Here is a 13,330-nt window from a genome sequence, read left to right on the forward strand (position 1 = left end):
GTGATACTACGAATTGGTAAGTAAATACACGGGTGATACTACGAATCGGTAAGTAAATACACTCAGGTGATACTACGAATTGGTAAGTAAATACACTCGGGTGATACTACGAATTGGTAAGTAAATACACTCGGGTGATACTACGAATTGGTAAGTAAATACACTCGGGTGATACTACGAATTGGTAAGTAAATACACTCGGGTGATACTACGAATCGGTAAGTAAATACACTCGGGTGATACTACGAATCGGTAAGTAAATACACTCGGGTGATACTACGAATCGGTAAGTAAATACACTCGGGTGATACTACGAATTGGTAAGTAAATACACTCGGGTGATACTACGAATTGGTAAGTAAATACACTCGGGTGATACTACGAATTGGTAAGTAAATACACTCGGGTGATACTACGAATCGGTAAGTAAATACACTCGGGTGATACTACGAATTGGTAAGTAAATGCACTCGGGTGATACTATGAATTGGTAAATAAATGCACTCGGTTGATACTACGAATTGGTAAGTAAATACACTCGGGTGATACTACGAATTGGTAAGTAAATACACTTGGGTGATACTACGAATTGGTAAGTAAATACACTCGGGTGATACTATGAATTGGTAAGTAAATGCACTTGGGTGATACTATGAATTGGTAAATAAATACACTCGGGTGATACTACGAATCGGTAAGTAAATGCACTTGGGTGATACTATGAATTGGTAAGTAAATACACTTGGGTGATACTATGAATTGGTAAGTAAATACACTCGGGTGAAACTACAAATTGGTAAGTAAATACACTCGGATGATACTACGAATCGGTAAGTAAATGCACTTGGGTGATACTACGAATTGGTAAGTAAATACACTTGGGTGATACTACGAATTGGTAAGTAAATACACTCGGGTGATACTACGAATTGGTAAGTAAATGCACTTGGGTGATATTATGAATTGGTAAATAAATACACTCGGGTGATACTATGAATTGGTAAGTAAATGCACTTGGGTGATACTACGAATTGGTAAGTAAATACACTCGGGTGATACTACGAATTGGTAAGTAAATACACTCGGGTGATACTACGAATTGGTAAATAAATACACTCGGGTGATACTACGAATCGGTAAGTAAATGCACTTGGGTGATACTATGAATTGGTAAGTAAAAACACTTGGGTGATACTATGAATTGGTAAGTAAATACACTCGGATGATACTACGAATCGGTAAGTAAATGCACTTGGGTGATACTACGAATTGGTAAGTAAATACACTCGGGTGATACTACGAATTGGTAAGTAAATGCACTTGGGTGATATTATGAATTGGTAAATAAATACACTCGGGTGATACTACGAATCGGTAAGTAAATGCACTTGGGTGATACTATGAATTGGTAAGTAAATACACTTGGGTGATACTATGAATTGGTAAGTAAATGCACTTGGGTGATACTATGAATTGGTAAGTAAATACACTCGGGTGATACTACGAATTGGTAAGTAAATACACTTGGGTGATACTACGAATCGGTAAGTAAATGCACTCGGGTGATACTATGAATTGGTAAGTAAATACAATTGGGTGATACTATGAATTGGTAAGTAATTACACTCGGGTGATACTACAAATTGGTAAGTAAATACACTCGGATGATACTACGAATCGGTAAGTAAATGCACTTGGGTGATACTACGAATTGGTAAGTAAATACACTCGGGTGATACTACGAATTGGTAAGTAAATGCACTTGGGTGATATTATGAATTGGTAAATAAATACACTCGGGTGATACTATGAATTGGTAAGTAAATGCACTTGGGTGATACTATGAATTGGTAAGTAAATACACTTGAGTGATACTACGAATTGGTAAGTAAATACACTTGGGTGATACTATGAATTTGGTAAGTAAATGCACTCGGATGATACTATGAATTGGTAAGTAAATACACCCTGGGAAAGACCATTGGATACAATCAAAGGTTTATAATACATACATGTATGTACTGTATTTGTTCTGTCAGTAGTGCATATGCTTACATAAATGTAGAGTTGTATCTGTGGTCAAAAATGCCATATTTTAACACATTGCCTACTGAGGTTTTTTCCATGCAATACAGATGTAGATATCTGTAATTCATGACTGTGGAGGCAATCAGAAGTTGATGTTCATCACACCACTAACCCTCAGTGTTGATCTCATTCATCAAAGCCAAAATTAGCATTGAAAAAATCTTAAGACAAATAAAAATGTGGTGAACCTAAAAAGCACAATTCTGTGAGTGGCAAGAATTTTGTAATTAATAACTTGCAAAAATCTTTACAGGAAATGAACTGTTTGATTTTTTGTGATACTTTGCTTTTGACTTCATGCTTGCTTCACCCCGAAATATTTCATTACAGCTGACAGTTTCACACATGCTGAAGTTACGAGCAATACTTTTTACTACGTCCATGATGGCTCTGATATCTTACAAGATGAGTTCGAAATCAGTGTAAGTGATGGCACGCACATCGATACGGCAACGCTTACGATGGTTGTATTACCCGTTGATAAGAGTTCACCTGTATTAATGGATGACTCCCTCCTGGCGTTGCTTGTACCAGAAGTTAGTACAGCTACCGTGACCAGAGATCACCTTGCATTTATTGATGATGAGAGTCCAGATGATGAGGTGATACTAACATTGCTGTCAACTCCACGTAATGGTAGATTACAGATACGTGTGTCTGATAAATACGAAGATCTTGTCTCTGGATCGGCTTTCACACAGGCTGATATTAATAACTATGATGTCAGGTAAATAGTATGTTGTAAGGCAATCACTTAGTCTGATATAGGGATGGATTCAGCCTTACAGTCATTCAATAGTGAGAATTGACAGAAAGTACCAAACGTTATCCAGAATTGACAAATACATGTAATTCAGTTTTGAGCGAAACATAGTGGCAAAACAATGTAGTTTCATATCTGCGTAAAGTTTGACAAAAATGTAAACAAATTCTATGATTATTTACAAATGAATAGAACCTAGTCAGTCCTTGTTTTAATATGGGCATATTTTGCTATGGTTGAGGCTGATAACTAATAATTGCAATCTTCCAGTCTTCCAGTCTTCAAGTGTTCCCTGGATGAGAGAATTTCATTGTGGCTTATGCACATAACAATGAATATTACCATTCTAGTCAAATCCAGTTTACCCTTTGCATACATTCAATAAATAAATATGCTTATCTCTTGTGAGTCCTGTAGCTACATTTAGTAATATAATAATACAGAGATGGCTGCACAGACTTTCTGTGACCAATTGTATAATAACTTGATTATATTTTGACCAATGAAATCAGCTGTGACCAGATAGATTGTCGTATCCACCCACCAATCAATTTTCTGTATTTATCTGATTATGCAAATTAGATACCAGAGTGAAGGAGAGATTGGTAGTCGGCCATCAACTGACAGAATTTTTATGAATGTTAGTGACAGTAATGGGAATATACTACCCAATCAAGTATTGAGTGTTACTATCACACCTGTAAACAACCAGCCACCAGTTGTGACGGTTGGTGATGGTTTATTGGTAAGTGCACCTGGTTTATAGTGTTAGCCAATCAGTGATGCTGAATTATTGAATTATGTCATCTTGACAAATCAGTTGTTGTGATTTGTCTATGATAGCCAATCACAGCTTTTTGAATAACATAATATAATATAAAAATGTTGTATTCTACTTTGTATATGCTTTCAGCACATCTTACTCTTAATTTGCTATGCTGCCTCTTTTTGGAAGACACATAGAGAAATTATATTGAGTCCTGAAGTTGTTGTAAATGCACATAAAGAATGCAACCAAATGAGTAACTAACATTTGATTAACTTTGACAGGTTGAAGAAGGTGGTGATGTCTTGATTTCATCTCAAGATCTCCTAGCAACAGATGTGGATACTCCTCTGACTGAATTATTAGTTGTCATGGACACCGGACCAAGTTTTGGTTACATTGAGAATGCAAGACAAGGTATTTGAGAATATGTTACTGATTATTTTGCATTTTTGACAGCAATTCTTCTTACACTTTAGTACATTAGGGCAAAATGCTTGACTTTGGCTTTGTTTTTATCTTTCTTGTTGTTACAAAGTCGTCTGTTATATAACAATACAGTGACCCCTCAATAAGTCGTGGGTGTTGGGATCCAAGCAAAAACTGTGACTTTTTGGGGTTTGCGACTTACAGACGGGCCTCGTGAGGAGGGGGGGTTATGCATTGAAAATGAATAAAAAGTACATACCCGGTCGGATACACACATGGGTTTATAGTATGTTTTCTTTATTGAAAAATTTCACAGTGTTGATGTCTGCATGGATTCAACTCATTGCAGCGAGTTTTATAGAGCTATATCAAAAGTGTGCAAACCGACCAAGAAGTACTTAAAGTCGAGTCAGGCCGCCATCACCCTTTGTATCTCTTTAATTGACAGACAGTAGGTGTTAAGTTGTCCCTTCCAGCCTTTAACAGCCAATTAAATACAAGATGCAATGAAACTTCAAAACTGCCAGCAAAACACAATAGAGTTTTTGGGAGCCATCAAACTACCCGTGATTTGGTAGAAATCGTGACTCATTGAGGTGTGACTTAGCAAGGTGTCACTGTAATAATAATAAATCATTCAACACCAAGAATATACAGCTAGAACATAAGAAAAATTCACTGAGTTTGTCAAAATAAAGAAAAAAAAAAAAGTCAGTCAGTTTTCAGTTGTGCATTTAGTTACTTTACCCGAGTGTCATTCTCCACACAGAGTATGGTTCAGAAAAGACACCAGGTGGGGTAGCACAACATGTGTTCACTATACAGGATGTTATTGACAATGTGCTGTACTACGTACAGGATGTACATACCAATATAGAACCAGTTTGGGATGGATTCTTGTTTCATGTCTCTGATGGTGTCAACCAGTCACCAACGTACAGATTCAATATTAGTATTCAGGTAAGTCGAATGACAGATGATAAGGTTTGAACACAATCATTTTTCAAGGCTAACATTTGGTACAGTTAACATTTTACAAATTATTATGATTTTTAGCTCCCCTGTCGACTTTGTTGAGCGGAGCTTATCAAATGAGTGATTGTCCGTCGTCTGTGTCAATGTTTTACTTTTTTGACTTCTTCTTGAAAACTACAAGCCTGAATGCTTTGATACTTGGGGTATATGTACCTTGGGTAGACCTCTCTTAGATTTGTTCATTTCGTGGTGATATCTTCAATTATCTAATTTTGATGAATATTTTTGGTGAAAAGTGATATTTTTGAATTCTTGTTGAAAACAGCAAGTCTGATTGCTTTGACACTATACGTATTGTTCATTTTCTAATGATATCTTCTGTTCTTTAATTGCAATGTGCTTTGCTAACACTGGAGCTATCTCTGCTGACAGGCTGCTTGTTTTAAAATTATAATTTCTTTGATAAGTTTGGACATAATTTTCCGTGAGATGGAGGTCTTGTTTATCGAACAAATACGGTAAAAAACAGGATTATTATGTGGAAGATGACAAAATCTTGGCTTTTATGGGATAGATCTAGATGTGGTTTTACAAAACAAAAATAAACCGGTCACTGGTAGCATAGTGGTTGTCGCATCAGAGTCATGATCGGTAGACCCGAGTTCAAATCCTACCTGAGGCTGAACATCAAGGGGTCGACCCCTACCCTGGGTGAGTGTGCCACAGACTCAATGGGAAGGCCAATTCCACTGGCTGAGATTCATTCACTAACAAATGCGACTTTGGGGCAACCTTGGTTAAGGTCCGCAGGTGCTTGTGTTTGACCGGGCCTGGTTGACGCCAGGATAGCGCATTACAAATTGCCATTTGACAGAGAGATGGCCACACAGCCCTGTCATGTAGTCCCAAACATGAATATGACTTCTGTGGCAAAATGCACTATGTGTCGTCACTAGCACTTGCAATTTGCACATACAAAGAAAAAAAGTCAGGAGAGACAACAGTGACACTCAATGTCCGGAACTGTCGCCTGGCACAAAAAATAATAATAAATAATTCCCAAAACAAAAGTTTGATGAAAATGGATCATCACTAGATCAACAATTGTTTGCTGTTATGAATGCACCGAATGCAATTCATAAAAGTTTAGCTTTTTTGACTGCCAAAGTCAAATTTCTCCACTTTTCGAGCGGAGCTTATCATATGAGTGATTGTCCGTCGTCGTCGTCGTCCGTGTCAATGTTTTACTTTTTCGACTTCTTCTTGAAAACTACAAGCCTGAATGCTTCGATACTTGGTGTACATGTACCTTGGGTAGACCTCTCTCAGATTTGTTCATTTCATGATCATATCTTCAATTCTCTAATTTTGGTGAATATATATATATATAAATATATAGGTACTACATGTGGACCTCTCTCAGATTTGTTCATTTTGTAATGATATCTTCAATTCTCTAATTTTATGGAATATTTTTGTCATTTTTGGTAAAAAATGATATTTTCAACTTCTTGTTAAAAACCGCAAGTTCAATTGCTTTGATAATACATTTATAGTTACTACATGTGGACCTCTCTCAGATTTGTTCATTTTGTAATGATATCTTTAATTCTCTAATTTTGGTGAATATTTTCGTCATTTTTGGTAAAAAAAGTGATATTTTCGACTTCTTGTTAAAAACCACAATCATTTATGGTGAAAAATGATATTTTTGAATTCTTGTTGAAAATAGCAAGTCCCATTGCATTGATACTATGCATATTGTTCATTTTAATGATATCTTGTGTTCTTTAATTGAAATGTACAGTGCTAACAGCGGAGCTATCTCAGCCGAGAGGCTGCCTGTTTAATATTTTTTCAACCTTATAGCCATCTCTGAAGCCTAAAAAAAATTAGGTCTATTTGGCCCAAAAACATTCTTGAAAATTACATAAAAATGAGCAAAATATTGCATCCAAATGTGGCAGGAAAATGGTTACTATGTATTGATGTCTACTTTATATAATAAAGAGAGGTCATCATTGTGCCAAGCATTTGTGAGATTTATTTTTTGATTTTCCTTAGGGTTGACCATTTGAAATTATGGGGAGAGGGCATATTTGTTGAAAAAAAAATTGCATGCTACTCAGAGAGAACACAAAATTGCATACAAGGTGTATAAAGGAAAATTTATTGGCAAAAGTCACAAACAAAAATGTGCAGAGAATACTTTAGTTAAACTTTGAACAACAAATAGCCACCATATTTGTTATATGGAACCCATATCACACATACGATAATGATCACTATTTAACTGCAATGTATTAAAACACTATGATTATAGGTATTTGGATGTATGGCATGATTGTACAACAAAGGGCAGAATAGTGTGTACATTGCATGTGTTCAGTGTGTTCGCAAATAATCAGTACTGTCATTGTCTTTTGGGGGCACCCTCTTTAATTTTATGCGTTGCGTGGACTTTACTGTCCAAGGTTGAGGTATACGCCAACGCAAACACTATTGATGTGTGTGCACGCCTATAAAGGTTCTTTCATCACATAAAATGTCATACTGTTCTGCCCTTGGTTGTATTTATATAAACAATAAACACATTGTGTGGTACCAGTAATAGAAGAGAAATATTTTCAATTTTCAACTCATTTACCAGCTGCCATTCATTTATTTGTCTCCCAAGTGGCTTGTTAGTTTTATTTTTGATAAAAATTTGTTTTTTCATTTATTGGTGTCATACAAGTGTTTTTCAATCACAAATTTATGCAATAATAATAACAAATATGTCTAAGGTGGATGTCCAAATATGAATTACACTGTATATCATCTGGTTTATCGTCAGCTTATAAACGATGAAGAACCTATGATATTAACAGAACAGTTATACTGCCCTGAAGGTGAAGGCGTTGTCGTTAGTAATGTTTCATTATATGTGAGTGATATGGACACTAGCGTAGAAGACTTGTTGTTTACTGTAATAAAGACACCCTCACATGGTGAGCTAAGACGGCGAGAGTTTATTGAAGATCCTATTATCACAGGGCGTGCATTGGGAGCGGGTGCCTCATTTACATACGAGGTGAGTGGTTACATCATTTTCATACAATGTGTTTACATGTACCTCATTTGCGTACACAGTAATTATTTTCCATATTTACATTTGAAGTTAGTGTTTAACTCATATACATACGAGGTAAGTGTTTACCTCATTTACATACAAGGTAATTGTTTACCTTATTCACATACAAGGTAATTGTTTACCTAATTTATATATGAGTGAATATTTACCTAATTTATACATTCAAGGTAGTGTAACTGCATTTCAATACAAGCTAAATGATATGTTTTTTGCTACACTATTATCTGATATTTATCATATGTCTCTATGTGTTTGGTATCAACATTTTAGTCCCCGTTCGGACGAAAACGAGGACTTATAATTCGGTCTCTGTCCGTCTTTGCGTCTGTGCGTTCGTGTGTCCGTGCGTCTGTGCGTCCGTGTGTCCGTCCGGGGTCATATCTCAGAATCCCTTGGACCGATTCTGTTCATTCTTTGCATGTGCCTAGTACTTTATGTGGGACATATGCACATGCAGTGGTTTAGCGATTTGATTCAAAATCTTGTTTTTTGAAAATGTTGTATTTTGAACATGCTTTGTCAGTTTTCACTCAAACTTGGTACATAGATTATACATGTTAGGATACATGTCCATGATGATTTATTTCACAATTGGATCAAAGATGGCCGACTGGCAGCCATCTTGTTTTTTGAAAATGTCGTATTTTGGACTTGCTTTGTCAGTTTTCATTCAAATTTAGTACATAGATCATACATGTTAGGATACATGTCCCGACTGTCCGTGAGTTCCTGAGTCTGTCCGTCCGTGTGTTCGTATGTCAGTCTGTCCAACGTCATATTTCAGAATCCTGTGGACCGATTCCGATCATTCTTTGCATGTGCCTAGTACCTTATGTGGGACATATGCACATGCAGTGGTTTAGCAATTCGATTCAAAATAGCTGACTGGCAGCCATCTTGTTTTTTGAAAATGTTGTATTTTGGACATGCTTTGTCAGTTGTCATTCATGACGATTTATTTCGCAATTGGATCAAAGATGGTCGACTGGCAGGCATCTTGTTTTCGTTTTTTTATGCGGTATCTTGGACGTACTTGTCAGTTTTCATTCAAATTTGGCACATACATGTACTTTATACATGTTAGGATGCATGTCCATGACAATTTGTTTCAAAATCTGGTCAAGGATGACCGATTGACAACCATCTGACTTTTTGGCCTTACTACTATATTTCCACAATTTATGTACCATTTTATGTACCAAGTTTCAAGGACACGCTCGTGACAACCCCTGCTTTAATATGACGAACACAAAGAGAACTTAACGGGGACTGTGTCATTTTCAATGACTTGTTATGTAATATTCTATAGTGTGTTTTTTTTCACTTTCAAAATATATACTAGTAATTTGATAAATGAGCCATGGGTGGTTTATTCCCAGACATAGTTTACTTTCAACCACATATTTTTATCTATATTTCAGTGAATAGTGATAGCTGATACTTCCAACTGTAATAGACCTTTTATAATTCACAATTGTACTCACAATAAATCATAATTGTCAAAAGTGGTATGGTTGCTACCCTGTTTTCAGTGGCCATTTTGACAGTATTAAAATACCTTTGTCATTGGTTTCTATGTTGGAAGTATTATCCATATCTCAAAAAATTTTAAAAAACTAAGTTTTGAAAAGTTGCTATTCTGTGTTAACATTGTGTTTTATGGAATTTGGTATAAAATAGCATCATTTGAACAATATTTGGCCAATTTTCTCAAAATTCAATATTGTAACAAAAAAATAATGGATTGTACAACTTTATGTATGGACTTAAAACCTCACTACAACTATAACTAATATAACAAAACAAACAACTTTTATTAATGAGATTGTAAAATTGTACGTTGTTTCAGGATATCCTTGATGAATTAGTGGTGTACATTCATGATGATAGTGACATCCAAAGAGATTCTTTTGAAGTGTCGTTAACCGACGGTGCGCATGTTACTTCTGATACAATCAACGTAGTTATAGGACTTGTGAATGATGAGACTCCTAGAATGGCAATCAATAGAGGGTTACAGATTAGACTTGGTAAGTTTACATCAAACTTGGTAAGTTTACATCAGACTTGGTAAGTTTAGATCAGACTTGGTAAGTTTAGATCAGACTTGGTATGTTACTGATCAGACATGGTAAGTTTAGATCAGACTTGGTAAGTTTTGATCAGGCTTGTTATGTTTAGATCAGACATGGTAAGTTTAGATGAGACTTGGTAAGTTTAGATCAGACTTGGTAAGTTTAGATCAGACTTGGTAAGTTTAGATCAGACTTGGTAAGTTTTGATCAGACTTGGTAAGTTTAGATCAGACTTGGTAAGTTTAGATCAGACTTGGTAAGTTTTGATCAGGCTTGTTAAGTTTAGATCAGACTTGGTATGTTACATATCAGACATGGTAAGTTTAGAACAGACTCGGTAAGTTTAGATCAGACTTGGTAAGTTCAGATCAGACTTGGTAAGTTCAGATCAGACTTGTTAAGTTAAGATCAGAGATGGTATGTTACTGATCAGACTTGGTATGTTACCGATCAGACATCTTAAATATCTTAAAAAATCTTAAATCTTAGTGTAGTTATGGAATTTGTATTTTTATAAAAAAAATACAAAATTAAGGTAATCAAGAGCCACAACATTTTTGTGTCTCAAGTTTTTTTTCTTGGAAACTCCAGCAGTCAAAAAACTTGATTTTAAGGACTTAAGGACATTTTCTACAGAATCAGTCTTATTAGGACAACACTGCTGGTCACCATTGAATATAGCGGTTATTGATTTAGTCCCAGTTGGTTTCAATCCTGCCAGGATTTGAGAGTCGATCAACTTTCAAGGATTAACGATAATTTTGACTATGCCCTGACAGACTAAATGAGCCAGAGCTATGATTCAGTCAGAAATGAGTGCTACGACTTAGAGGCTACAGAAGTTAATGTTTACCAGATGCCTGTGTTAGGAACCAAGCATAGTAAGAATATATCAGAAGATATGTGACATAATGGAAAGGAGTTTTAATCAATTGGTATTTGATTTTAGGTGAGACCACATCGTTAACTGAGGACATTTTATTGGCTTCTGATGTTGATTCTGCTGACACTCAGTTGGTATATACACTAACAAGACTTCCTGATGCTGGTGAAATACAATATTTTGAACCAAAGTCTGGATATATACCATACACAATAACTGGTCCATCTAGTAGCTGGACTCAAGAAGATATAAATAATGGTAAATATCACTGAATTCAATGTATTGATCTCCAACTGATAAGCTCAAATCCATTGAGAACCCTGTAAAAAGATTTAATTTGAATATTCGTCAATGGTACTTGTAATTATCAAAGATTTATGAAATATTGTATTCAACTTTCCTAACCATGGGAAGCAATTTCATAATTTGTGGATCTTTAAAAGCGATCCAATTTCATGGTTGTATTTTGTAAGCAGTTCAATTTATTTGCATACTTCTCATTTGCATATGCTTCGTTTGTTTGTTTCATTTCTCCACTGCTTATGGTTATTGTAGCCCATTTGCTTTGTACTGTGTACATTGCACACTTACTGTGCCTAATTATTTCTGTTAGGGTTATTTTCTGTTAGGGCATCAATTGATGATAGTAGGTTCATAGAACACTGTGGGTGGAAATGTTTTATTATGTATACAGAAATGTATAAAGAAGGGAGTTTATTGTCACATTCAAAATTGAAGAATGTGTGCAAATAAGCATAGACAGTACCAAAATCAGTCTGAGATGAACACGATCAGTTTTTTCACAGACTCACTAATTTGTAATTAGTACGTATATTTCCCTTGTCATTTTGTGATAATATTGTATGTGATCCTCATTGCATATTACACATGTGCATACCCTTTATATCTTATAACTCCTCGTTATTACCGGATTCTACTGTTAATTCGCCCTAGCCCGTTAAATGGCAGTTTGGGTTTTTAGAAAAATAAATTGGGACCAAGAAATCGCCCAGGGCAATTTTTCGGCAGTTTTCTAAAGTGTTATTTCAATCTTTTCTGATGCCTAAAAGTTTCATCGTAGTCATTGACGCCTATTCAAGAATATGATGTTTATTGCGACTAGCGTGAATGGCTTCGTTTTGACAATGAGCTGTTATCACTGTATATCAAATTATTCTTCAAATGCTCAGTTTATCTTTTGAAAACAACTAATTTTTTTATTTAAGAACAAATCGTGCCGCTTTCCCATCACAATTCAAGCCAAAAGATCGTACAACAACATCGGCAAATCCCTTCCGTGCTGCGTTCAATAACATTAACATATTTGAATGAGTGATGGTAATTTGAACATGTTGGCATCATCGGTCATTTTGATTGGTTAATTAGCAATTTGACCTGTCAGGTCAAAAAACAACGTCCAGGTCAAAACATGGCGGATATTTATTTCTACAGCATTGAGTGTTTAATTTGCATTTCATAACAATTCAACAAATTTATTTTTTGCACGTTGTTATAATCATTACTAGGTAATAATCAACAATTGTGAAACGCAGCATGACCGGATTGCGCTACCACAATCATTTGCTAATGCAGTTGTGTTTGTTTTTATTTGAAACTTCTTTTACAATATACTTTCGCTACTAATAATTAAAAAAAATAATTGTATTTGGTGCACGAGGTTCGTTAATGTGAATTTTATTTGGAAAGATGTGCTGGGTGACACTAATGAAATTTTAGGTGGTCTACTTTTTAATTCAGCAAGAAAAAAGATGTATACAATTTTAGATTAGCTTCTGCAATAGTTACTTTCTTTTTGGGTGGTCCAACTGCTGACGCTGAAAGTCGGCGTAGGTGGATTTTTCAATGAAAATACAAGTTCCCCCAAAATATTTGATGATAATTTTTTGAAATTTTTCAGATGGGCGAATTTATGGCAGAATCCGGTATATATTTGATAAAAATCATTTATTCCAATTGAAAATGTATTTACATTTTCAGGACGAGTCCGATATGTCCATCGTGATACTGATCCAGCCGGTACACTGTTGTTTAAGTTCACATTGTCTGACCCTGAGGGCAATCGGTTAATTGACCAGTCTTTTATCATTACCATATTAGGTAAGTCTTGTTCGGTTATTACCTTATTAGGTAATATATATTTCATCAGCTATTACTTTATAAGGTAAGTCTTCAATTGCTCAGTTGTTACAATATTAGG

The 13,330-nt window shown here is 35.4% G+C and overlaps 1 protein-coding gene across 1 annotated transcript in view; it reads left to right on the forward strand.

Moving 5' to 3' along the window:
• Positions 1 to 13,330, forward strand: part of LOC100377483 (extracellular matrix organizing protein FRAS1-like) — an 88,523-nt gene that overhangs the window by 39,189 nt on the left and 36,004 nt on the right. The window contains exons 32-39 of the mRNA XM_085493787.1: positions 2,419 to 2,815; positions 3,434 to 3,596; positions 3,902 to 4,034; positions 4,816 to 5,006; positions 7,858 to 8,094; positions 10,004 to 10,184; positions 11,179 to 11,370; positions 13,111 to 13,230. Of these exons, the coding sequence (XP_085349913.1) occupies positions 2,419 to 2,815; positions 3,434 to 3,596; positions 3,902 to 4,034; positions 4,816 to 5,006; positions 7,858 to 8,094; positions 10,004 to 10,184; positions 11,179 to 11,370; positions 13,111 to 13,230 (1,614 nt within the window). The remainder of the gene's footprint in view (positions 1 to 2,418; positions 2,816 to 3,433; positions 3,597 to 3,901; positions 4,035 to 4,815; positions 5,007 to 7,857; positions 8,095 to 10,003; positions 10,185 to 11,178; positions 11,371 to 13,110; positions 13,231 to 13,330) is intronic.

Source organism: Saccoglossus kowalevskii, chromosome 19, assembly GCF_978046115.1.
Source record: "Saccoglossus kowalevskii chromosome 19, keSacKowa6.1, whole genome shotgun sequence".
NCBI lineage: Eukaryota > Metazoa > Hemichordata > Enteropneusta > Harrimaniidae > Saccoglossus > Saccoglossus kowalevskii.